Source organism: Podarcis liolepis (assembly GCF_965112155.1).
Source record: "Podarcis liolepis genome assembly, chromosome: 6".
Taxonomy (NCBI): Eukaryota; Metazoa; Chordata; class Lepidosauria; order Squamata; family Lacertidae; genus Podarcis; species Podarcis liolepis.
Genome location: NC_139559.1, coordinates 79,654,365 through 79,682,338, shown reverse-complemented (window position 1 = coordinate 79,682,338; position 27,974 = coordinate 79,654,365). Strand labels below are relative to the sequence as shown.

General features: G+C 41.7%; 1 protein-coding gene across 12 annotated transcripts in view; it reads right to left on the bottom strand.

The window, feature by feature from the left end:
• Window positions 1-27,974, bottom strand: part of NTNG1 (netrin G1) — a 217,757-nt gene that overhangs the window by 7,321 nt on the left and 182,462 nt on the right. For 3 of the 12 annotated variants that reach the window (XM_083511106.1, XM_083511112.1, XM_083511110.1), the window contains 2 exons: window positions 27,729-27,896; window positions 18,589-18,726 (listed from right to left, as the gene is read on the bottom strand). The exons of 3 other annotated variants lie outside the window; for them this stretch is intronic. In XM_083511106.1, the coding sequence (XP_083367232.1) occupies window positions 18,589-18,726; window positions 27,729-27,896 (306 nt within the window). The remainder of the gene's footprint in view (window positions 1-18,588; window positions 18,727-27,728; window positions 27,897-27,974) is intronic. 6 more of the 12 variants (XM_083511114.1, XM_083511115.1, XM_083511117.1 and 3 more) reach the window with 3 other exon arrangements.

Genomic DNA, 27,974 nt, shown 5'->3' with positions numbered 1-27,974 from the left:
GCAGCCATTTCTTCCACTTGGTGGCTGATTAATGCTGAAGCAGCTGAGAAAAGGTGGCATTTGAGACTGACCCAAAGTGTTAAGACTGAAGGGAAAGGAGCCACTCAAGGCAGACACCCTATAATCGTTATAGCATAATGGATGACCCTATTAAAGACTACGAGAGTCAGTATACTATATTTAGGTGCTGCTGATTGCAGGCTTTCCATGTTTCTTAACATTTCACCTAAGGTTTTCCCAACCCCGATTTTGAATGAAGTCACGATTCCAGCAATATGGACTGGAAAATGAATGTAACAGCTTTTGATCTCTGGCACAGCAGTAGATCTTCTAAAAAGTGGCACTCATTCAATGGATTAGTGTGTGTATATATATATATATATATATATATATATATATATATATATATACTAACATTATATCATTTCCCCTATATTTTTACAATGTGAAATCATGTAAAAGAAAGTTGTATGCTGCTATGAAAAAAACAACCACATACTCCAATGCTATGGAAAGAATGAATAATTATAACATGAAGACTAGGTTGAAACAGAAATGTTCATGTCCCCCCATGAGACAAAAAAGTGAAAGTAATGGTCTTTGAGAAGGTGATGTAATTAATTGCATATCAAGGGGGGTGGGGGTGCTTAAGAAAAATCAAGATCAGCCACAGAGGTGGAGATGGGTGCGTCTTTGACTATTGCATCTGAAAGGGATTTGGTAGCCACCCATTTAATTTGAAATGAAGTTAGATTTAAAATCATAAAAACAAGTTAACAACATTGCCCAAAGGCAACTCATTGCTGAATAATGTGATCCTACATGTGTTTACTCAAAAGTAAATCCTAATGCATTCAGAGGTCTTATCCCCAAGTAAATATTCGTAGGACTCTAACCTGGGGCTATGCACACTTAATTTGGAATAAGTCCCAGTGAATTAAATCAGATTATTTTCAAAGCATCACACTTAATGACCTTCTGTAAATATTTATTTGAACTTATACTAGATCTCTGGAGAATGAGTTTTTAAAAAATCTTACAGTAGTTGGCATAGCAAGTTGTTTTAAGCCAGTTTCTGATCAGGATCCACCGGCTTCTGAAGGCAGTGGTGCCATGTTTGATGATGATGAAGACCCAATTTTGGGCTAAACTATGGAATAGGATCAGGACTGCAGTAATTCATATAGACTCTGCTCCATGAAAATATGGGAAGCAGAAACTTATGTTTGGATTTTCTCATTCAGAATGTTTGCATATGGGCAATGTAAGTCACAATTCTGAAACCTCAACACTTCCTAATATGTTGAAGGAAGGAAGGAAGGAAGGAAGGAAGGAAGGAAGGAAGGAAGGAAGGAAGGAAGGGTCTTTTGAGACCAGGGGTATAGAGAAATAGACTTAAAACTATTCTGTATGCTCTATGCCCAAAAATGTTATGAAATCATACAATCGGTTCCAGAGGTGTGCAACAGTAGAAATACAGCTACCAAGGACTTTGAAATAACAGAAAAGGTAAAAGAGTAAAGGAACAATATCCAGCACTGCACAAAAGAATAAGTGGGCACTCTCTCCAGACAGAGATAATAATCTCACATCATAGAGTCGTTTTGACAGGCCTGATAGAGGATAACAAGAGATTGCTTTCTAAAACGGACAAAATTGAAAATAAATCCAGGATTAGGCATTTTAGAATTACTGTTGTCCCAGAGGGGATGGAGCCCTCCAGTTGTTCTTAGGCAAGGGGAGGCACGGTTAACTAAGCTTGTGCAGTTGTCTGATTTAGATCAAGTGCTTTCAGGAAGAAGATTCTTAAGGGTGGGAAGGAATCCTCAGCTCCAGCCATGCCATAAATCCTTTTGATTGTCTTTGGATACCAGGCAGTTCATAATACAGTCCTCAAAGCTTCTGGAGTCACCTGAGGGGTACAATCGGTTGGTGAAGACTGGGGAAAGCTGTAAATGTGATAATGAAGTTCAAAAGCATGAGGCTGGTAATGAAAGGCCAAAGGAACAGTGCGCATACGGCTTAGAGATAAGAAAATGAAGGGAACATAGTAGTATTCAAATGCGATAAAAGACTCCCACAGTGAAGGAGAGCAAATGTTTTCCTGTTCAGCTTTAGGTTGGACATTACATATATCTATATATGAAAATCTGTACCAAGTATGCAGTAACAGTCTGCATGAAAATGTAGATTCTTCTTCCCCGGAGGTACTGACAACCTAATTTTTTTTGATGGAGGAAAGCCACATGTCATAACACAGAGCCTTGGGCAGCCTTAAGAGAGTCAGGAGTATGCAACCAGACCTGAAGAAGAAGTCTTTCTAGTAGGAACGGCAGTGGTTTGGAGTGCTTGGTATGTTTGAAAGGGAGAAATGAATCTTATATGCCGCTACATTCTTTTAATGTCTGATGTTTTATCACATTATTATTATTATTATTATTATTATTATTATTATTATTATCATCATCATCATCATCATCATCATCATCATCATCATTAATTCTGTTGGGAGCCGCCCAGAGTAGCTGGGGAAACCCAGCCAGATGGGCAGAGTATAAATTATTATGATATTATGATTATTATTATTAATTTTATGGTTTCAATCAAAATTCCCTTCTGGTTTCCATCTGCCCACCCCACTGCCTCTATTCCTCAGAAGCCCCACCCATCAACTCCCTGCCCCAAGAACACACTCCTTTCCTACCCCTGGCACCAGAGGTTGGCATAGTTGGGCACTGGCTTCAGGTCTTGGAAGGGCCTATTGCCAGCACTACTTAGCTCATTCTCTGGGTCCCACTTGACACTGCAATGCAGGAATTGCAACTAAAGAATCCCTGACAGATAGCCATCCAACCTCTGCTTTAAAAAGAACCTCCAAGGAAGTAGATTCTACACTCTCCAAGGTAGTCAGTTCCACTGCCAGCTGCCAGCTCTTGCTGTCAGAAAGTTCTTCTGATGTTTAGTTAGAATCTCATTTCCTGCAATTTGAATCCATTGGTTTGGGTCCCTCTGGAGCAGAAGAAAAGAAGCTTGCTCCATCTTCTATGTGACAGCCCTTCATGGATATTTTAAGATGGCTATGAAATCACCTCTCAGTCTTCTCTTTACCAGGTTACATATACCCAACTGTGAGGTGATTGACAGCTGAGAGGTCTTGTTCACCTCTCGGACTTGTTCTGCTGGAAAAATCCAGTTCTCCACCCTTGATATACTGGATGTAAATAGGCTATGATGATATAAAGATATAAGGCAACTAAAGTCAGTTAAAGCAATTGAGGGCAAGGACAATATGTATACAGTGGTGCCTTGCAAGACGAAAAGAATTCGTTCTGCGAGTCTTTTCGTCTTGCGATGTTTTTCGTCTTGCGAAGCACGGTCCGTCGCAACTGTGCCTCTTCAAGCGGCTTTAAAAAAAAAGCGCAACACGTTTTCGTCTTGCGAAGCAAGCCCATAGGGAAATTCGTCTAGCGAAGCAACGTAAAACCGAAAAACCCTTTTGTCTAGCGAGTTTTTCGTCTTGCGAGGCATTCGTCCTGCGGGGCACCACTGTATTTCTCAAGGACTGTAAAGCATATGTGTAGAAAATTCTGAAATGGATTCAAAACTAGATAAAACAATAGACTTTTGATGAAAGCTTTTGTTCTCACCAGTAATTATTCATTTCCCAAGAATTCAGTTAGTGAGGTGGTTTCTTTCAACTACTCTCATGAGCAGGGTTTGGACTTGTGAAAAATGTGAAATCTGTCTCACAGTTATCCATAAAATGGCTGCTCTGCCACCTTCATTTCAGGATCAGCTCTCAGTAAGCTGCCTCCATAGTATGTGAATATTAAATATTGCCTTGTGTATGCAACTTGGGTGCACTGTTTACTACAGAAGAGAAAAAAAGCATTCAGTACACAGTATAAACCACCACAGTTGGCAATGAGAGTTTATGGGGACCTTTGGAAAATACGTTGGACTCTGGATTATAGCTATACAATTCCCCATCTTCTGAATTATTAAAAAACGTGCAGATAACACTGGAGCACAGCTCTTTTATAGAAACCTTGCATTGGGATGTGACTAGAGGGTTACTGAGCAATACGGTGGGTTTCCGTACAGACTCTTGTCTAATACCACATTTGAAAATTGTATGCTTGACTTAAAAGGGAAATTTGTTCTGGCTGAGCTATATATGTACACTCCAGTTTTTTGTCAGGGAAGAAAAATACTGCCCTACACATTTTAATAAGTAGATTAGAATGGATCCAAAGAGGTAAGTCAAGTCTGTTATGTAAATTTTTGTGCGAGATACCCACTGTGCATAGCAAAATGCTTATGGAAATGCTTTGAAAAGAATTATTCTACATTTGGGTAGCTAAAAGAGAATCCTTTGGATTTGAATTTCCTCACAATGAGAAAGATATTAGATTTCTGTCTGGATTATCCATGCCAATTAAAAACTTTAATTACTGCTTCACTTTAGTGTTGTGCATGGGGGGGGGGGGAAGCACTAGAAGCTGGTCCTATTTTTAATATTGCTTTGGCTTTCAACAAAATGACAATTTATTGTTTTGACAATTTGTGCAAATTCCATTTTAGATTTCCCTCCCCCACCCCATGGTAAATCACACCAGTTGGGATTTTACTTGATATATTGACAGGAGCTGAATAGTAGCAAAGAGGCCACGTTTCCACATTATGGCTTGAAATTGAATAGGTTATCAATTAGGGGGAAACCTAACAGCAGTAGAACACCAGTTACAAGAGCAGAACGTGGCACAAATGAAAAATTAAGTGAAGGGATAAATAAATAAATATCCAATTTATAATTGTTGTTTTGTGATCTCCATATTATATATATTTTGTCATGCAATACTCTGGGTTTGAAGGGAGGAATATATATTTAATAAATACATTTCATGAATAAATGAATGGATAATAAGAATATGGCAGAGCCACATGTGCAAGCTCTTTATATCTGGCTGTAACCCTTGCTTCCAGTTAGGAGGAAAGGACTGCATTCTTGGCCTTTTCCATGGGGATCAGGGCTTCCAAATGTGGTTATGGTGATAGAGGCAGAAGGCCTCGTGAAATACATCCTGTGTTGCTTTACTTGCGGATGAATGCAAATTTAGGGGGTGATCTCCACAGAACAATATGTCACTTTTCAAACCCTCAGATTTGTATGGAGATGGAAGCAAGGCTTGGATTGACAAACTCCGAAGAATTATCTGCGGAGGTTGCAAAGTAGAGTAAAATTATAATATTACTTTTATGAGCCAAGCTAACAAGTGGAAAGAAAATATCAGGATTTATATTAGTTATGAGGCATGTACCCCCTATTTGCTTTATGTGTGGAAAAAGGCAGATTATTTATTGCTACGTCACTGTGCCAGCACTGTAAAATATAAGGTGAAAATAAATAATCTCTCTATTGGAATGCCTCCCACTCATACCTCTTTAAATTATGATATGGTATTTAAGATTTATACATTTTCTTATCAATGAAGACTTTTAAATAAGAAGCAAAATGTTCACAATATTTTCTCTTTTAAATACCTTTAGTAATGTAAACTAAACAGCACTCTTCTAGCAATTATGGTAAAGTATTAGGCTCATATCTTTTTGAATACACATAGTATTTAAACTTTGAATCTACCTTAGGTGAAGCAAGAAATGAAGATAAATATCTCTAATCAGTGCTATTTTCTAGAAAAAGTGGTACCAGAACTCACCACGAACCCTTCCCTTATTCTGCTATAATGGCAATGGCCCACCTGAGAGGTGCGGGAACTGAATTCTGGCTGGGGAAAAATGCCCTGGTTCTAACACAGTGAAGTTGCTCAAGGCTCTCAAATGATGGCTAGAACTTTAAACACTTTTCAAAGGAAACTAAGGAAACAGAGAAGCCTGCTTCTTCTCAGTATCTGCACTATAATCTACAAAGGGAATTGTCTTTATGGCTCTAGTGGTGATGAAGAGGTCTCTTTCAGTAATGACCCCAGCTGCCTTTCTGTTGCACAGCAGTTTGGCATTTTGAAGAGCCTGCAGCTGCCACTGGTGGAAATGGCAGGTCAGATTATCCAAGGCAAAAAGGGCAAAAGGAGTAAGATGCGTAGGAAAGCAAGACTGGGAGTAGAAGTGCTGGAAGAGGACAGATGGGTGGAACAGGGGGGTGGGGAGAGTGCTGTTGTGTTCAGGCCCTGTTTGTGGGCTTCCCCCAGGCATCTGGTTGGCCACTGTGAGAACATAATGCGGGGTTAGATGGGTCATTGGCCTGATCCAGAAGGATCTTCTTAGTTTATCATGTGTTTGAGAAGCATATTGGGAAAGACCAGGTTGCTAAATACGGCAAGGATCTGTCAGGAGGAAAGGAACCTGAAAGTCACATAAAACCTTATATTACAGGCATGCAGCTAAACATTTAGTGAGTTATTTTGAATTTCTTAAAAGTTTAAATATGGTGATAAGTTTAAGATGAGCATATCATGTATAATAGCTAGCTTGTTTAAAGTGCTATGGGTATCTGGAAATTGTGAATGTGGACAAGGTACATTTTGGGGTGATGCTCCCCCCTTGGGTCTGCAATTCTGGTATGTTTTTGTGCCAATGAGACTAAGTTGTGTCCCTTGTATTGCTGCGTGAGAAAGCTGGATGAAGAAGAACATATTAAACTGGCACACCTGCGTTGATAGGCATGTCACAAGAGCACAAGCCTATATGGGTCTACTCAAAAGTAAGCGCCACTGAATTCAGTGTGGCTTACTGAGTATGTGTAGGATTGGGTGCCTGTTAAAGAGGTTGGTTGGGGAGAGCCACATATAGTGAAACTGTCTCTCCACAACTGCCTTGGAAATAAGAATTTTTTAAAAGAAAGAAAAAAACCTAGACAATAACAACAGTTTAAGTTAAGCATCTTTTTCACTGAAAGAGGACTTCACCTTGTGACACCAAAATGGCTACTTTTCCAAATTTACCACAATGCATCATCTCATTAACTGAGCACCCTGCTGAATAATCTCCTGCTGATATATAATGAGGATGTAGTGTGTGCTTCGGCTCAAAAGCTCCTTCAATGTCCGGAATATGTGTATCTCTGCATATGTATCGTCTGCCTGGGGACATGTTTGAGAGATTGCGTGTTCCTGTTTGTATTTGGAACGATCTGTCCATAGCTCTCAAAAATGCTGTTTGTTGCTTCACTCTTATGTAGCCCAATCCCATGCAATATTTACTGAGATGTAAGGCTTAAACTGTTCATAGCACTTAATTCCCAGCTAAATGCTAGTAGTAGAGCTGCCTTAATTTTTCTTTTTTGTTGCCAATGGTATTTCTTTGTTGCTGTTGACATAACCTTAACAGAGGCAAGTAAAGAGATTCAGACTGCAATCTTACCTGCAACCCACTTACCTGGGAGGAAGTATATGTCATTAAACTGAATGGGACTCACTTCTAAGTAACACTGTATGACACTGGTTTCCATGCGTACAGCCCATGTTTAGTGTTTTCTTTAGTATGGGATATGTTGTCTACTAAGCTCAGCATGCCCTATCTGTAAAATCAGTAAGGACTGCTTACCGTTAACAGCGGGTTCCTATCTGCACACCTGACTGACTCCATCATCAGCCTTAGCTGGCCGCAGGGGTCAGTGAGATTTACCACTGAATTTTATTTGAATTGGCCAATCATGGCCTTTTGGGTGAGCGGGGCTCTGGCGATGGACCCAGGCTTCACTCTGGTCCACTGCCACAGCATTTAAACCAGCTGCGCTGGGAGCAGACAGCAGTCAGCATGAGACTGCTGCCCAGAGGTAAGTGGGCAGCACGCATGTATCACCTTGTTGTGGAATTGATAAGTCACCATATTCGGGCCCAGGGAGGAATTCCCTTGCCCGAAAATTGGGCCTGTCTTGGGGTTTTGCCTTCCTCATAGCAACTGTCACAACGTTTTGGTGGAAAGAGGCATTGGATCGGATCCTTAGCCAAGGGGGTGGGTCCCACACCCTTTCTCCACAATCAAAATTACAGGGTACCCCAATAAAGGAGTCCAGGGGGAAGGTTGTGTCCGAAGGCCCAGATAGGGGCCAGTGAGCCATAGAACACCCCACATGGTGACCTGGTGTGTTTGCCCTATTTGATTTGCATCATTTGGTGGTGGTAGTAGGGATAATCCTTTAGCCCAGGATCCATGTTTGCTTTCCGATTGTGGCCCCGTTGTCATTTGGGTAGCATTGTGATATAGTATTTGGTAGTAGGTAGTAGACTTGTTGGGGGGCAGGGAAATAGCTGTCCACCTTAGGTGAAGTTGCTCTGCCACCAGACTTGCCACAAACTGGAGGGCTCCACCCATGAACATACCCCATATCTAGCAACATTTCCTTTTAATGATCTTGGCTTTAAAAAATGCAATGGAATTTAATATTAATGACTTTAAAAAAAATAGTCCATATCTATTCATATCTGGCCTTAATGCCAGGTTTATATATTGCTGGATTGTTGGGAATTTTTTTGTACCTGTTCTAAGTCAGTGATGAGCAAGCAGTTTATACAAAGCTTAATTTCACAACTCCTACTGAGGACAAACTTTTACAGTAATGTCTGCCCACCTGTCATTTCACAATACGAGCTGCCCATGCCTGCTTTTGCTCAAATGAGCAATGAATAATTCTTCTCGATAAACATTATAATTTCCCCTTCAATAGATTTGCAGTCCAACATAGCAATTGTTGTTTTAATCTTTCAAGCTGTTTTATTTCATGCACCTAATAGAAACTCTGTCTCCTTCTGTTCTAAGCTCCCTTTGCATTTTCATTCCAAGCTACTTCTGATTGCCATATCTTGTATTGAAATATTTATTACCAAGCCATCAAGTATTAACCGCTTAAAAATTATACTTTCTGAAGAGAAGAAGCAGGCTTCTTGTTTAACTTTTTATACATTCATTATTGTTTGCATGCTACAGAAGTGCCAATAACTCTCATGTGACTTTGCTGATAAAGCAAGATGGCCTTTTCCTTGAATTGTAATCTTTGTACACTTATGAGTGGGTATATCTAATATTTCACCATAATTTGAGCAAGTATCCTCGTGGAGCTTCCTGGCTTAAACATGAGTCTCTGGCTGTGGGGATGGGATTGCAAGGATATGGATAAACAAACACATAATGAACATATGAAGCTGCCATTTGTCTGAAAACTTTTATGTTAAAGGTCAGGACAGAATATTTTTTAAATGCAATAAATAAAATCTAGTCCAGTGCTGTTCTGAGTAGCAGTGGACTCCTATGTCTGAAGCAGAAAGGGGGCTTTTCCTAGCCCTGCAGCCAAAAGTTATTTTAACTGGAGATGCTTGGGACCTTCAGCAAAGCTGAATGCCTCTCCTCCAGCAGTAAACTTCATTCAAACATTATGGGTTGCCTCTAACAAAGTCATCCTGTTAGTTCAAGAACTCCCACTATGGGCTCCCTCTCTCTCCCTTCTAGATTTGGGGATGGGTGGAAGGAGCACAGGGAGAGGAAGTCCTGATGTTCAGGAGGAAGTCATTGTGCTAGTGGGACAACTGCATTGGATACAACTGTATTTTTTAATTTGGGGAGAGGGCATGAAAAACCCCTTCTGTTTCTGCTGAGACAATCTAGGGGAGTTGACAGCCTCCTAAGAAAAGGTCATGTTTCACTGGGACCATTGTCTGAGACATCTACCGCAACAGATGTGAAAAATTATGCTTCTTTGCCTATACTGAAGTCAGGTAACTGTTAGTTGCATTTCTAGTATGGTGCCCCATTACTACATTCATGGCAACACATTATACTCCGACCGATGTAAGGCCAACATACGAGGTTGTATGGAAATGAAGTGTTTTTTGTTTTTGTTTTTTTAAGATCCATAAGAACAGCATTACTAGAGCAGACCAATGTATCTCCTGGCCAGAGTCAACTTATTGAACCAGCCCCTGGGACACATTTTGTTCTCCAATTGGCATGACGCCCTCATATAATAACTCCACTAGATTGCCTTCACTTAAAAGATTTGATGGTAAATTCATAAGTGCAGCTTCAGGGCATCATCACATTTTTCCAACTTAGAGTGTTGCAACAAGTGTCAGACATGTTATAAAAGTTTCCTGTGTGGCTAAATTAGTGTTTGAATGTGCAACACTGGGAGACACTTGCCCCAAGTGAAACTTGCAAATAGCTCTGCCTTCAGTGTTAATAAAACCACATCCTCTTCCTGTTCCAGGCTGGAGTCTGTGGGTATATTCCAGTCAGATGTGGTGAAATGCAATAAAGGCAGATAAGAGTCAGGACCATGGAGAGCTCCCCAAACTACAGGCTTAGGCCAGACATGAGACTCTGAGGCACTGGAATTGTTTGGTGTTGACTGATACTTTATACCAGGGATAGAACACCTGTGGATCTCCAGGTGTCTTGGATTACAACTCCCACAAGCCCCAGCCAGCTTTTGCCAGGGATGGAGTCATGGTCCAAAAATGTATGGAGGACTATAGGTTCCCACCCCTCCTTTATATAATCTGGCAAAGGAGTCTTGACTTCCTGGAAGGGAGCCTTCTTGGAGGATAAGGCATCTGTGTCCTCTTATGCAGACATGCACTCCAGCCATTTTGGAAAAGCTTTTGCTCTTACTTGACTTAGGAGCATGGGTGTGTGTGTCCCTGGGTTGCCAGCAGCTTTAGAGAAAAGTAATTTGGAAACTAGGAGGAAGAGCAAATGTGCCTCATCCAGAAACAGAGATAGAAGCCTCACTGTCACATTGGGCTTCACTTCCATGGAAGCTTCTACTGGGGTCACTGCTCTGAAAGCTGCCTCCTGGGAGGTTTAAGATTTAGCAATTCTGACTCTGATTTTCCCCTTCCCCATATTTCCTAGTCTCTGTTTGAAACATAGGAATATGTAATATTACAAATGAAAAACTCAAAAACTGTTACATAGTCACCTGAATGCACTGAAATGTGCAACAGATTCCCTCCAGGTGAAATGTTAAAGCAGGTGATGCGCCACATTTTTCAAAGTTGTTTCTATCTACATATCAGAAAAACAAATCCTCAGATGTGCAATGTCATTATTTGTCTGCTCTTCTTTGTTAAGATATTTGCCAGCTAGTAGTGTAGAATCAACACAGATAAAAACACAGTATAGGGTGTTGATTCTTTGGTATAAATCCTATCTTCACAAGGGTCATCTCTACTACCATAAGAAAGGACATTGCAATAGGGATACAGGGAATATGTAAAGCACCCCTGACATTTTTTTTAAAAAAGAACTTACTAAAACTCTTTGCTTCCTTCAAAATTCATTGGGATTTCTTCTGTGCAGGAACCTTCAAGTTTACCATAAAATGTTGCTGTAGGTAAATTTGGTGGCAACCCTGGTCCCAGACCCTACCAGCTGTGCTTACTGAATGGACACTTTCATCCCCTGCCCCTGACTAACAACAGGATAGCAGATAACACCCACTGTCAATCTTCAGTAACATCTTCCATCCATGCTGTCTATGGTTACAAATTTGCTTTGAACGTTTCACATCAGTATTTCAGTAACAACTTTATATTGCAGAGGTCCATGGATGCATGTGATGAATTAGGTGTCCTGTGGCTTGTAATCTTAACATCAAATTAAAATAGTAAGTAAAATCTGTAAAATAAGATATTGCATGAACATTATTGGCCCTTGAGGCATAATATTAATTAATAAATTAAATCAAATGGCAGCAAACATATACAAAGGAACTAACCTAAACAGAATCCAGAATTCTGCAGATCTGGATGAGTTGTCAGATGCTGTAGCCCATTGCAGTAGCTTGCACAGAGACCTCCAGTTTTGCCAGGGCACACAGATGTTGCTATGCTGCACTGATACAGGAGGTCTCCTTGGAAGCATGATACAGATTTCTAACACCAGAAACCTCATAGGTATAGTCACATATAATAACATCTAGCTGAGCCTTGCAGAAGCAGATGAGAACTTGGCCTACAGGGGAATGTGCTGGAGGGATAGTTCTTGGGCAGAACCAGAGCTCTGTAAGGAATGTTTTAGACGTATCCGCAGCCACCAAGGAACCACTATGCATCCTATGCAATTGGCAGCTGTGTCTGAATGACCCAACCTTGTGAGCAGGGACAATTACTTAGATTCATGACAGAAGGCCAAATTTCAAATTGCCTTAGGTTGGTGTAACAGCAAGGACTCCTCTTCAACATGCATGTGCCTATTGTAAATACAGCTAGTGTTTGTAGGGTTCTCTGGGCAGGCCCATTCCCTTGACCATGACTTCACCCCAAAGGACCTTCCACACTATCCTTTGTTTCTGAGATCAGCCTCACTGTCATTTTGCATATCCATCAAAGTACATTGACCCCAGTTATTGCATTTTGCTTGCTAGTAACACATAATCTCGTTCCCCTCCTCTTTCCTCTTGCCAATTAGGTTCCACTTATTCATTTGGTGTCTCTCACCATTCCTTCTGCCCCAGGCAAAAACATACTACCAATCCAATTTACATGCTGTTTGCTTCGCCAATTCTTCTTCCTTCAGCAGAAGACTGCATAGTAATAAATATTTATATATTTTTTGCAATAAAACTACGTTTTGTTGATGTTAAGCTTTTGACTTTTATCCAAGTACTGATATTCCAACATACTATTGTAAAATGTAACCTCTCCGTTGCACACTGTCTCTGAACTAAATATCTCATTACATATGTTTGTTAAGTTCATATGCATGTTTAGATGCAAGTGTGACTGAGACCAGGGGTCCTTATATTTCCTCATTCTTACTATACATTGGACATAGCCATGCATCCATCCATCTCTCTCTCTCTCTCTCTCTCTCTCTCTCTCTCTCTCTCACACACACACACACACACACACACACACAGCCACAAACTGTAATACACACCTCACAGCAGACCCACTGCCCCCTCTTTCCCCAGTTTTAGGGTTCCGCCTTAAAAAGAATACCCCCCCAGTTCTGCATAACACCAGTTCTCTGGCTCTGTCTTCATTAACTTTGCCCGTGCTACACATATTCTACTCGTTGTCATTATGGCTTAGTTTCAGCTGAGACAAGGATTTATATTGAGTGTATGCTTTGCATGCTCATGCAAGTAATCTTTCGGGAGTCTTTATAGCACATTAGAGAGATGTTGCTGCTGTTGCTGTTCTTGTAATTTTCTGTACTACTATAATAAATTTCCTTGAGAAATAAATGAAGTGAACATGAAAAGGAGCTGATTATAAAGTTTACAGAGTCCTGGACTGAAAAATAGGGAATCAGGTAGAAGACCTATAGGTAGCACAAGCTGACATCAAAACACTTCAAAATTCATGCTAATTTGAAGGCTAGTTCCCGGTGAAATATATATAATGTGGTTTTTTTTTATATTTATGGGAAAAACACCACCTCAGATTTTCTGGCCACTCATCTGTCTGTCTGTGAACCTCCTGTAGCCTCCTCTGAAACCCCTGGTCTGACTCTTGTCTTGGCTATGTAAACTTTTTTGGAGCAGGGGCTATAGCTTAACTCAATCCAAAGTGTTGATCAATTGAAAATGTCAGTGTGAATTTAAGCAAATCAATAGCAGCTATTTTTACATGCCAAGGTCCCGATCCAATTGCAGTTTTGGGCAACTATTAATGTGTAAGCGATTGATAGCGATTCATTTGCATCAAAAGGCACTTTGAGCCTCTTGGAGGAGCATGATGCCTCCTTTGCTAAATTAAAGTGTAAGAGAGGTGGGAACCTAGACTAATAGAATGCATGGGTGTCGAGATAAGTAAGGATATGAGTTGTATCTGGCACAGCTATTTCTCTTTAAAAACACGCAAATGAATTCAGAAAACATTTGGTCTATTGAGAACTCTGGGAAAGTGTTAGTTGATTTGCACCTTCCTTGAACTCTATTTACTGCTGGGGGTTTCAGGACAGATTGCAGTATAAAAACAAATCAGAAACAGTACAAGAGCAGCCGCTCAGTAACCTAAAAATATATCAAAATCTAGCTGGATGTTACTGCACTGACAAATATTTAGATTCAAGGCAAATAAGGTTTCACCTGGTGTTGCATAGGCATTGGGAACAGAACCAGTGTTATCAGGGGTTATTGCTTACCATAACTTGAACCTCTACCAGCAGCTCATGTTGCATATTGATTTGCCTTTAGGCTAATGCTGCATGCAATACCCCCAACTTAATTGAACTTTGAGTAGCTAAAACTGCATTTGTTTACATTTGTCCCTTGTCATGGAATCCCCACTTTCCTTTACTCCCTTCTGTTTCTGCTGTCTCCCACATTATCAAATTTAGTATGTGATGCAGTCAAAGTCAAACACCTTAAAGTGCCATATTTCCATGGGAGATATAGGCATACATGCAACTTTTGAGTTGGAGTAGTCTTCCATTATGTTTGATAAATGTATAATGAGTAGAAAGAAGGGAGTTGCATTCTGAGGGATGGTGGTGTTCTGAAATGAGAGGCAATTCAATGAAATCAGGGATTTATACAACAGTATTTGTTAGATCTTGTGGAACCTTCAGCAGTTGCACTAGGACGGGGGTCGGCAACCTGCGGCTCTGGAGCCGCATGCAGCTCTTTAAAGCCTTTGCTGCGGCTCCGGGGCGGTGGCGAGGGGAGGAGGCGAGGGGAGGAGGTGAGCAGCCTCCGCCCGGCGGGCGGGGCGCCCTAAAGCAGAGCGCCCCCCTCGCCAGGCAGACATCCGCAGCGTGGGGAGCCTTGCCGGACTTCCCGGCAAGGCTCCCCACGCTGCGGATAGCAGCCTGCCGCCCGGCCGGCGGGGCACCCTAAAGCAGAGCGCCCCCCTCGCCAGGCAGACATCCGCAGCGTGGGGAGCCTTGCCGGACTTCCCGGCAAGGCTCCCCATGCTGCGGATAGCAGCCTGCCGCCCGGCCGGCGGGGCACCCTAAAGCAGAGCGCCCCCCTCGCCAGGCAGACATCCGCAGCGTGGGGAGCCTTGCCGGACTTCCCGGCAAGGCTCCCCACGCTGCGGATAGCAGCCTGCCACCCCGCAGGGGGGGGGCGCCCTGATGCAGAGCGCCCCTCGCGCGGGGCAGACATCGGCCAGCCCCACAAGCTCGGGGGACAGCAGGGAGGCGCAGCGCCGCCATCCCGCTGTTCCTCGACCTGGTTCGGTTTCCCCGACCTGCTTTTGGGGGGGAAATAAAGGGAAATTTTTTTCCCTTTATTTCCCCCCCAAAAAACTAGGTGCGTCCTATGGGACGGAGCATCCTATGGGGCGAAAAATACAGTATTTTTATAATGACGAATGCCTCATTATTAATTATTATTTACATCAGGCACTGATTATGATTTATGGTACACTGGGGCCCTGATTAATTTTCTATGGCATTTTGGGGCATTGATTATTGGGCATAGCAAGTCGCGGTCGCGTGGAATTTGTGCTTTGTGACCGTTTGAAGTGGGGTTTTTTTCTTGGGAGGCTGGGCGGCACGAAGAGAGGGATTATTTTTATAATGACGAGGATGACATTGGGCCCTCATTATTAATTATTATTTACATCAGGCACTGATTATGATTTATGGTTCACTGGGGCCCTGGTTAATTTTCTTTGGCATTTTGTGGCATTGATTATGCAGTCGCGGTCGCGTGGAATTCCACGTGGAGTTAGTTGCCTGAAGCCCTTTAGTTGCTTGAAGCCCCTTTTTAAACTTAAGCAGGTGAAAGTTTGGTGAATTGCTGCCAAGGAGTGTGGTGGAGTCTCCTTCTTTGGAGGTCTTTAAGCAGAGGCTTGACAACCATATGTCAGGAGTGCTCTGATGGTGTTTCCTGCTTGGCAGTGGGTTGGACTCGATGGCCCTTGTGGTCTCTTCCACATATGTATGTGAGCAGGTCTTCTCCAACATGAACTATATTAAAAACAAACACCGATCACGCCTCACAGATGACAGCTTGCAAGCCTGTGTGAAAATGAAGGTGACGTCTTACAGCCCTGATGTGCAGACACTGAGCACTGAGGTTCAGGAGCAAAAGTCCCATTAACCTGGTTACCTGGTTGTAAATTAAATATTTTAATTAGCTATTAATTTGTCCTTTTTTCTTGAGATTGACAGCTGACTGCACCATCCTGTATATATAGCATTAAGGCCAGAAACAATATATGCAGTGTTATATTTGTTTTAAATGTTGCAATGTTTTTGTGGCTCCCAGTTGTTGTTTTTTTTTCGGAAACGGGTCCAAGTGGCTCTTTTTGTCTTAAAGGTTGCAGACCCCTGCACTAGGAGCAAGGATGTAGTGTTAAGATAATCCCAAGAGATTTCCAAATGACATCTAGTCAAAACAATGTAATGCCCCTACATTCAAAGCAAGGTACCAGAAAGAGTGCCAGAGGCTGGCAAGTTTACCTTTGCATATGTGCCAAAGCTACAAAACTACTGAAGGACCCACCAGTCCCCAAACTATTCTTGTACTTCACTAAGTACTTGAGACAGACAGAGGTAGCATTGGACAATTATTACTCTGCAGGAACCCACTTCCAGGTGGGGGAGGATGGAGGGACAGGATATTGATGCTAACTTGCCTAAAGGTTGCCCAAATCATGTAACCTTTAGTACACCATTGTAGATTTAGGATGCACCCTAACTTTAGAAGATGAAGGTGATTTTGCATGCTTGCTGGAAGATGAGGGGAAATGCAAAGGGTGGAACTGGCAAATAGCCAATAAACAAGGCACAAATGGAAATACATTTGCATAAAGCACACAACATCAAATAATGAACACATCAAATCAAAGCTTGTTCTTAATAATCCACTAATGGAGAGCTAGGCAAGATGCGTTTAATGAAATGTTTGCTCTGAATAGCTCACTCTGCTCCAGAGACTTCCACTGCAAGACTATAGAAGTTGATGAATTCTAATTGGATAATTGCATTTCACCTACCTGAAAATCCAGTCTTGTTTCTACTTCTCAATTAAGCTCCTGTTTTTTTGCACCCACCCTGCACTGCAAATGCACCTTCAAGCACGAGGAAGGCTGCACTATATTGGCCCAGTAGCACAGATAATATTTCCCATGTTCAACAATGGGTCCTTGGCTCATATACTAGTCCACTTCCCTCATCTCTCCTACTTAAAAGTCCTTCTCCCTTTCCCTTTCCAGTATATACTGGCGTTAGCATTATTTCTACACTGAGGTTAACACTTAACCATAGTTAGCTTTAATGATGGTTTACAAACCTGCTTTAAAGCTCCAGTTTAAAGCTAACCATGGTTTGCATTATATTTGAAGAATACTATGTTTGTGACTTTGAAACATGTTACATCTGCATGGCTTGGTGAACCACTTGGTAAGCAGACCTTTCCTTAGGAGCTTCTCTGTGTGGGCAACCTTGGAACACAATTTCATTTGGTCCTTGGCCTAATTTCATGTGAATGACAAGGAGGAATCTGGGGAATAGTGAAAGCTCTATCCCTGCCAATATTAGGCTTGGGCTCCTTCCAGGCTTTGGTCACATCCATATACACTGAAAGCACAATTTTACCACTTTTAACAGTCATGGCTTCCCCCAAAGGATCCTGGGAACTGTAGTTCATTGAGGGTGCTGGGAATTGTGGCTCTGTGAGGTGTCCCCATCCTAATGCCTCTCAGCACCCTTAACAAATTACCATGACTTATGCCCCATTAAATATGGTGTGTGACCTTTGTCAATGCCTTCCAATGGCTTCCATTCTGTTCAGTGTTTGCATGTGACAACCACCCCCCAAGTAGATTACCCTCTCTCCCAAGTGACTGCAAACCCTCAACAGGGGGGAAACCACACATTTCCCACTCCTGCTCTATTGGAAAAATGAACAAGTAGCACTGTATTATTGGAGCAATCCAGAAAAAGATTTGCTACATAGATTTCTCTCCTACAGTTCAAACGAACTTTGTCACATTTCTTAGTATTGGGTTTTGAATGGTTAGATAATATATCGTAAACCAGAACATCCACAGTTAGGGTTTTGTAGAGCATGGAGAGGGAAACTGTGCCCTTCCAGATGTTGGTGGACTACAATTCCCATCATTCCAGACCACTGGCCATGCTGGCTGGGGCTGTTGGCAGTGGAAGACCAGCAACACCTGGAGGTTCCCTAAGCCTGTTACATAAAGTCACAGCTCAATATATTAAAATTTCTAGGGTCTAGGAAAGGGCAATGCAACGAAATAAACGTACATGCACAATTCTTCTCACCTTTCTGTTTTCAATATGCCTTTAGAACCCAGCCACTGGTGATACAGCTCATCATACTTTAGTTGATTGTAGCTGACAAGGTGCATATATGTGCTATCTTAGTTAAAGGTTTCTCCAGGCATTAGCAGAAGGAAAGGGAGAGGGCACTACACATACGCAGAATGTTGAAACGAAAGAAATTGCACAGCCAATTTGCTACCTTTTGAGTGCTTTCATTAAACTTCAGGCTGAAGGAGTTTTGAGACCTTGCAGAAAGGTTTCTCTTCTTTTTTTAAAAAAAAAAGTGCTGAGGGACTGCACACATTGGCACAGAGAAGCGCAGGCAGCAAAGGGTGGGGGGAAGGGGGGGAGGAGGAGGGCAGATGTAGGGCAGTTACTTACATTGACAACCCTGGTTGTGCCAGTTATATCCCCGCAGACACTTATCACACTTAGGCCCTGTTGCTCCCTGCTTACACTCACAAATTCCTCTTTCATTACAGCGATCATGGACTGAGCCAAAACGGCTACAGTTACATTCTGCAGAAACAAGACAACACATATGAACTTGGTAGAGGGGTACAAGATTAAAAGTCATTCATTACTGATAGGGGTAACAGCGGCCAAGTTTAACCATAAAGGAAGATGGTTTGATAACGGCAGACTGCTGGAAAGTCCACTTGCTCATTGGTTTAGAACGGGGTTTCCCAAACTTGGGTCTTCAGCTGTTTTTTTTTTTGACTACAATTCCCATCATCCCTGACCGCTGATCCTGTTAGCTAGGGATGATGGGAGTTGTAGTCCAAAAATAGCTGGCGATCCAAGATTGGGAAGCACTGAGAGTATCAGTGTTCAACTAATGCAAAGGGATCCATAACTGAGTCATATCCCCAATCCAAGGTGGATCCCAGCAATGACTCTATTACAACACACCACAATTTTTTTTTTTGGGGGGGGGGTTACTTTAAAAAAAGAAAATGACAAAGGAGAAGTGAGAAATATATGATAAAAAGATTGAAAGTGGGTCCTGTGTTGCAGTTTTTGATTAAAGGTGGGTCCCTGCTTGAACTACTGAAGACTACTGCTATACATTTAGGGTGGTTATTCAGTTAAGCAGTTCTACTAGTGTAATTGACTTTTGCTGTGCAATGAAACTTTGCTCCCTCCATTTATCCTGAGGCTTTCTGAGGTCTTCTCCAGCCCTCCAGAAGGGTCTCAGCATGTCCTTTGCATGCAGAGGGTCCTAAATTAAATCCCTGGCATCTCTAGGTAGAGCTAGGAGAGACCTTCTGCCTTGAAAATGACAGAGAGCCACTACCAGGCAGTAAGCAAGCAAGCAAGCAAGCAAGCTGGACTAACTGTCTGGCTTCCTAGATTCCAAAAGTACTTGCATTAGTGGAACTGTTTAGTTGGGATACCACCCTTAATGACACATTTCCATGGTGGTATGAGCAGAAAATTAGCAGAAATAAAGCGAAGAATGAAGTCCTCAGAAGTAACTAACGGTGACAGCGCTTACAACTTGTTCTTCGCATTTTTATATCATTTTAATGAACGTTAAGACAGCTTGCTATTTCAGGAAACATCAATAGACCATCAAGTTAAAGCTCGCTTTAAATTATTAAAATAGGTAAGACTCCACACTTGATGCTGAATATTTTCTAAATGGCAACATAAATGCACTTTACTAATTTCCAAGGCAGTCTTCCTTTATGTTTATGGGCATCAGCTTAATTTATTCATGGCATTTTAGTGACTGGAGTTTACAGGCTGTATTTTTTCTTCTCCTGCAATGTTAGTACACCTTTTAAGTTATGCCACAATATCCTACTTGAGAGAACTCAATGGGCAGCAGATGAATGAGAGTCTCCCAGAGCCTTGGCCAATAATAACTTAAACCCAAGCCTGTCATTTTTGTTACCACATTGAATGTAAAAACATACAGATGTGAAATGCACAAACTTTGACCATATGAATTTTTGTGATAAGGTGTCTCTTATAAAAACCAATGGATCAGTTTTATTGAACCTATTTTGTTTTCATATTTTATTTCTAGGAAATGTATGTTCTCATCTCGCACCCCTATTGGTTCTAAATCTCTGGAGTGCTTTGTTGCAGGAAGGGTGGGGGTGCTGCTGTAATAATGGCAGGCCAGATTACCACTCACACTCCCCCAAGTAGGCTGCTGGCAAGTCTATACATGCAGTGCAGTCACACTCTGTTCATGTTTTTTTTCCTTTCCTGGTTGGCAACTGGGGAGTCAGATTTGGCCTGGGGCTTCAGTGTATACATGCTGGGGGTGTTTAAGCAGAGGCTGGTTGCTGCCTCTGATTAGATGACCAACTAGGTATCTTCCAATTGTATGATTCTATTGCAAATCATTATTTTTCATATATATATAAATCAGGTTGTCAATGTCTGGAATGCTATGTGATTTGCATCTTCCCTATATATCCTTGCCTTGTTTATCTTGTTGTTTGCACTTCTGGTAGTTCCTTGAGGATCTGACTTTGATTGCAGATACACTTGTGTAGATAGAATTGAGACTTCAAGTTAATAATAACTTTCCCAACACCCCTGATATCTGCTATCAAATGCAAAGAGTGCGAGTATTTCTTTTTGAATTTAGAGACCATGCTGCGTGAACAGCTCTATTTTTTCTTTTAATCATTCCATTTAGATTTGTTCCCTGGGATTTCATTATGAATCCGTGAGATCAGAAATGACAAAACAGGAGGGGGAAACTGAGAATATTTTAACATGGCAAATAGAAATGGGGGGTGGGGGAGGAGAAGCTTAAGGGGAAAATGTTTTGAGTAGCAAATATTGCATCTATTGCTCAGGATTTCAATCCTTACAAATTGCAAATGGCATTTCCAAAGGAAGGTAGGCTAGTGCTATTGGTGGTGGTTTGGAAAAATGTGCCAATTGAAATAATGATAATCCTGTCAGTTGGTTATCTGCAATACATTAACAAAGTTACTGAGAATTTTGCCCTTGGCAAAGGCATCCAACCATGTGGTATGTCACAGGAGAAAAAAGGGACAATTCTGAATTAAATTGATATTCAGAACTTACTTTTAAATGGCTTCAGAACCAAGGTTGTCAGAGGTGGATAAAGGGATTTTAAGTCAGATGTTTACATGGAAATAAGAGCTGATTGGCCTTTACCTCGTTTAACAAATGGAGGGAGAAATTCTGTCATTGCCAAAGTCAACAAAAGTTTGGCATTGACTTCAATGGTGTTAGTATTTCACCTTGGATTCAGCTACATTGGCAAAGAAAGAGCATTTTTTATGTGTTGTAGTCTAACACTGTGACACCAGATGGTGATGTGGAGTTCCTTTTTTTGCCAACCCGATTTCTCAAAGTTTACAACGCATTTAACTGAAACGCTTCTTTGACATGTCTAGATCCAGCCCCAGGCAGATTTCACTCGTGCAAAGTGAGTTATGTGCCAAGGAAGTATTAAGGACTGGACATGCTGCCCACATATGCAGCATGGCTGATCATTCCTGAACTGTCAAATGAGGCCTCTTAGTGTGACACAAGATACCTTCCTGTGCAGCAGAAGAAATCAATCACACAACTAATTGCTCCTATGCACCTTCAAATGCTGCTTGCACATTTTGCTGTTCTGGCTTTGCGGAGAAACGCAAACCAAATTATCTGTGCTGAGGCTGCCCACTGCATCTCCATATAAATTACTGTTCTGGGGTTACCCCTTTGCAGCCAGGAGGTACCCCCCGAACATTAACCTACACACCGCTGCAGCAAGTCATGTGATATGGCAAGAGGAAAGTGTGAGCACAATCGGGGGACGATGACAATGCTGTGGCTATAAATCTGTTGCAACCTGTTTCATACTAATGCTTTCCCCATGAATGCAAACATGCACATAGATAGGATCAGGATCATGGATCTTCTGTACACGACTGTAAGTGCAGAAGCCAATGAGAAACAGTTAAATACAATCACTCGACGGGCCTAATCAGAATGCAAAAACCCAGGTACCACTGGAACCTAAAAAAAAATTTGCTTCTGTTGCCTAGGTTGCTGAAGACAGTAAGGAGAAAGTTTCTCCATCATCGAAGGGTGGTGATTTTTGTGGGAGCTGGGCCAACATCTCCATGTGTTCAAGAAAGGGGGCCCCAAGCTATGATTTCCAGATAGAGTTGAGCCCTGGCACTTCTCAGTAAAGCACTGTCTGGAAGACCAGGTTCCTGCCACTGGTGCACTCAAGTGTCTATCTCTCTTTCCTTCCAAGCTGGCTTTTTCAAAGTCCAGCCAGTTCTTTAGCTTTACAAATAGTTAGGTTCCCTGCTGGCCTTGATCCGAAACTCTTACATAGGCAATTGGTTGCCCTCCTGCTTCAGAGAGCTGCTCTAAATGAGCCCCCTCAGACTCTACCAGCTGGGGTACTGGTGCCCTTTTCTCCTGCCCGTTTCCAGTTCAAAAGGAGGAAAATACAGTGGTGCCTCGCAAGACGAAAAACTCGCTAGACGAAAGGGTTTTCCGTTTTTTGAGTCGCTTCGCAAGACGAATTTCCCTATGGGCTTGCTTCGCAAGATGAAACGTCTTGCGAGTTCCTGCGAGTTTGTTTCCTTTTTCTTAAAGCCGCTAAGCCGTTAATAGCCGCTAAGCCGCTAATAGCTGCTAAGCCGCTAATAGCCGTGCTTCGCAAGACGAAAAAACCGCAAGACGAAGAGACTCGCAGAACGGATTAATTTCGTCTTGCGAGGCACCACTGCATGAGGCACCTTTCTCACAGATCTCTGAAGCCAGACACATACTTCTGATATCAGAAAGATAATTCCTTGTCTCTATCAAGCACTAATTAGCAGATGATGCTCTGTTTAAAAGACCTGCACTTGTCGGATGTGTTAATTGTATTGAGCAGGGCAGTATGAGCGGCTGTCTTGTTACTTGTCATACACACGTAGTTAGTATTAGTGCAGCATAATTAAGTTCAAAGGAATCAATCTTTTCGTTTCACTTAGCACCAAATGACTTTAAAAGGGATGCGAGCGTTATATTGTATGTCCATGCATGTTTCTGGATGCTGTATTCATTTATGAAATAAGGTATTTGAAACATTGTGCATGAGAGCAAAATAAGTTGTGATTGACACCTCACCCTATCCTGATTATTTAAAAATTTTAGATTAACGTGGATCTGTTGTATTTCTATTGCACAAAATATACTTTAAATTGCTAAAATAAAATAAAAATCTCTCTGTATAAATGATAGAAGGCATTGTGGTGGGTAGAGGAAATTCTAATCCAAGCACAAAAAATTGTTTGTTTAAGTAATACAATACAGGGGTCTCAGATGTGCAATTAAAAAACAACATAGAACCTCCTCAGCAGATCATGGTTTTAAGACAATTTGGTAGCTAATGACCATAGAGTGAGGCTATATTTATGATAAATGTTGATCTGGGAAATTGACAATGATGCTCCCTAAACAATGTCTGAAGGAAATGGTTGTTGCTGTAGTGTAACATTATTTTTTTTGAGACTATGCAGTATATTGTACTTGACTAATGATGTTCTATTTGAAGGAAGGAATTGGCAAACAAGTACCACCTATAGTTTATGTGCACAGAATCGTGCATTGGCAAGGAGCTGGAGTTGATAGCTGATTAGGAAAACACATTTAACTTCATGACCTTATGGCAGTCTTGCAGAATTTGTAACCCAACAATGCATGACAGCCTACTATGGACAAAAATGTGGGATAATAAAGTAAAAAACAGTATCAACAGCAACAGTTATAATAATGCTGTGCTGCAAAAATTAAAAAAATAGGGCTATCAATCCCCTGGCAGCCTACAATACAGAACTGGTAGGCTGAATTTGGTTTGGTCAGTCCAATTTATGAACTATATTCTGGTCTAAAGGGCTGGTTTAGGATTTATTTCCTACATGGACAACTCTTCTGTGCAGGAAATTGCATGAACTCTATGTGTACATTATTACAGATCCTAAATACAGATTTTTCTTTTTCGTGTTCTATGCACAGTTGGTACCCTGCTGAGTTGTGGTAAAAAGCTAGGAGTGTGTTAACTGGAGGTGAGTTTCCTGCATGTGGATGGTGTGTGTTGAAAGTTCATCACACCTGAAGTGGCCCTATTTTGTGAAATTCTCTACATTTGTATTTGGGCAAAGCTCAGTTTTCAGTAATCTTGATCTATGATTGAGGTTTTGTCTAAAGCATTGCAACCTATGGAATCTAGTATGCATTGGGCTGTGTGAACAAACTTGTTCCGGGGAAATCTACTCTACAATGGAAAATAGCTGCCAATTTCCACCTTTTTGTGGTTTACAGGAGCGCATATTGTGGCATATTTTAAAATCATTCTTTTCATTATTTTGTGCAGCTGGTCTTTACGCCTGATATTTTCCTGTGGTCAATCTTACTTTGCTTTTGAACATTCCTGCGTATGTTTACACGTATCAATAAGGGAACAGAAACAAGGAGTACCAACACTGCTCTTGAATACCTAGATGCTAATAAAGTTTTCAGATTCTGTAGGTTTGAGCAGATTTCTCATTCATACAATGGAATTTACTGGAATTAAATCAGTTCCATATTCTGTGACTGCTCTATTACAGGGGTCTTCAACCAGTCCAAACTGAAGACACACTTTAAGAACATGGGATCCACTTTCACATTTTCACTTTTGATTTATATTTAATAGTGCTAGTATCTCACCACATATCAAACCCTGGGGTATCAGCATGCTATTCTTTTTTTCCAATAAAAGTGAACCAATATTTCCTATATTGTTGGTCAAACTTTTGAACCCTTTTAATAGTTGTATCCTGGTCTTTGATTTCCGGGTAATTTTTTAATTCAGGGGTAGGGGCTGTGGTCAATACTGAGCAAGAGGACAAGCCAGCACAGTCATTCATGCTTGTGTTTTGTTACCAAAAAAGTATTTCTATCACTTCCAATAAAATGAGTCACCTCCTTTATTTCTCTATCCCTTGTTGCTGCCTTTTTCTCTCCCTACCTTCTTGCACTTTTTGTCCTCCATCACCTGCACTGCTTCTGTTTTCCTCTCCTCTCTTCTTCCATCTCCTCTTTGCCTCCTCCTTGCACTTTCTCAGTACTTTATCTGTTGTCACCACCTTTCACAATCTGTCTGTTTCCTCTTTCTCTCTGCACATGCCATCTTCTACATTCTCTTCACCTTCTCAAACTTTCTTCCTTTTACTTCATTTTACCTGCTCACTATTACATTTCTCCCTCCCTCTCGTTTTTGGCTTTTTCTTTCCTCACTTTCTTCCAGCTTGTGTCACCTTCTCTGCCACCTTTAATTCATTTCTCTGTGCCCTTTGTCCCCTTCCTAACGTCAACTTGCCTGAAATAAAAATGAGCAGGATTTCTCAGGGAGGCTCAGCACCCTCAGAACCTAATACAGATATTAGGTGTTCTTTGTTGCCCCCGTGTTGGATGATGATTTGAAGGAACTCCCCAGATTCTCCCTCACTGAATCAACGTAAGAGTTGTCATTTCAAAACAACAACCATCCCCCCCCCTTAATTTGCAAAGTGTTGCCATCTTATAATTCTTTTTTTAAAAATCAACTAAATAAAGCTAATTTGCATTCCAAATCAACCCTGACATACTAAAGTTGCATGCTTATTTGAGAATAAGTCCCATTAAAATAAATGGGCCTTACTTCTGAGTAGACATGCATTAGATCTGCATATTAATTTAAGATTAACGAATTAATCTGGAGAGCTGAGTCTCTGCTCCCTTTCCTTCTTTACTTTTTTTGTCAGCTTCAGTAGATGAATTTCCCCCCTCTCAGAACCACCTCCCTATCTGTCCTCTCCTTGTATCAATGTGCCTGAAATCAAATGTACACAGAATAAATCAAAATGCTTCAGTAACCTCACAACCTAATCTACACAGCAATTGTTTGCTGCTGTCCTCAGCCACTGAATAGGGAGTAAGTCCCATTTAACTAAATTGACCTTACTTCTAAGTATTATTGGCAGGCAGGGGGCAGGTGCATAAGAGGCCTGAATGTGCAAGATGCCTGGCTGCCTAGTCAGTGTATAAAGCAAGCATTGCAGTGAATCCCTAGCCATGTCTACTCAGAAGGAAGCCCTGCTGAATTCAATGGGGCATATTCCCAGGTCAGCGGGATCGGCATTGCAATCTTACTCCTCAATGAACAAATGATTTGACTGAAACTCTTCAATAATCCTGTGAGACCTGCTCTCCAGTAAACACATAGCAATCCAAATCAGGCTGTAAAGTCACAATCCTATATGGGCACATTTTCTTGGCAGTAAAGCCCCACAATTGTATACTGGAGAGTGTCTTCAGAAAATTGGACTGCAAGTGACAACAGTACAACACCTATGCACTAACTTTAAACTGAGAGTAAAAAGGAAAAAGGAAAGTCCTACCATAGCTGAACCCAAGTAGCTTTTACTCCCCAAGGAACCCTCCTCTGGAAATCTAGCTGCAGCAAGAGAAATCTACCCATGCTCATAATCAAAGGTGATGGGGAACTATAAAAATCTCAAGGGGACTGGACCCAAAATAGAGGGCACCCCCAAAATTGAATATCTTAGGCATGGTTGCCCATTAAGCTCAAGTGGGATCCCCTGCTGTTCCTGTCCAACCCTTCTACTCCAAGTCAAGTGTTCAGTGGAGTAGCAGTCCTTACTAGTGAGCAAACCCTCACATTTGAAGGCTTGCTCTCTAGAACTGGGGATGCCTGGATTCATTCCTGCCCTGAGCGAGTGCCCCACCAGTGCCATCAACAGAAACAATACCAGCCCCTCTTTTCTATGGAGAGGTATCCCATGGCTTCTGGGCATCCTGCCACAACCCATTCTGGGGCCATGGAAAATGGGATGGATAGCCAGGCAGCATGTTCCCAGTAGGGAGTGGGGAGGAAATGGCAGTAAGGCTGGGAGGGACAATGTGGGGAGGAAACGCTCTTAACATAAGGGGGGGGGGAGAGGAGCTGCAGTCTCCAGGCTTGGTTGAGGAGTCATGCTTTGGTATGACCCACTTAGCATGGTCTTATGCCCACCTATGGGTCCTAAAGACCTGCACTCTATTATATGTACTGGGCTACATATGGGTGGGTGCTGTGATCTGTGAATCCTGTAATTTTTGATCCAGTTACATAGATTATCCAATGGAATCTCGTGCTGGTGTTTCAATGGCTGTAATGGTGGGTTTTGGATGCATTGTTGGGAACTGGTGATTTCTTAGGGGTCTAGACCTAGAGCAATTGGCAATATCAAGGTGTGGTTTTTTTGAAGGGGGGAAATGTCTAAAATATTGAGGATGGCCATCACAACCCTGTGTAGCCCTTATTCAAACTAGACGCTTAAGGCTTACAACAAATGCATGTAAGGTGTGCGGATTCTCCATTGAATACGCTCACTCTGGCTCAGCTGGTACAACGAAGAGAAACGTTGGAAATGTCTCGCTTTTGTACTAAAGAGGTCTGAACAGCTGAAAAAAGGCAGAGAACGAAACGCCAGAATTAGAATGAAACTGACCTATGCATACATTTTCATCGTCCAGTTTTGCCGCAGCATTTCTGTAGTAGCCCAGCCTGCACAACTCACAGTGCTGCCCTCTAGTGTTGTGTTTACAGCTCACACAAATGAATGCACTGAGCAGATCGATGTAACTGCACCGGTTGGAGTGGCCGAAGCATTCACAGTCTTGCAAGGAAGAACAAAAATGTACACAAAAGGGTATTCTGCAGCAGTTATAGCAATTCACATGCTCTTTTTTAAAAA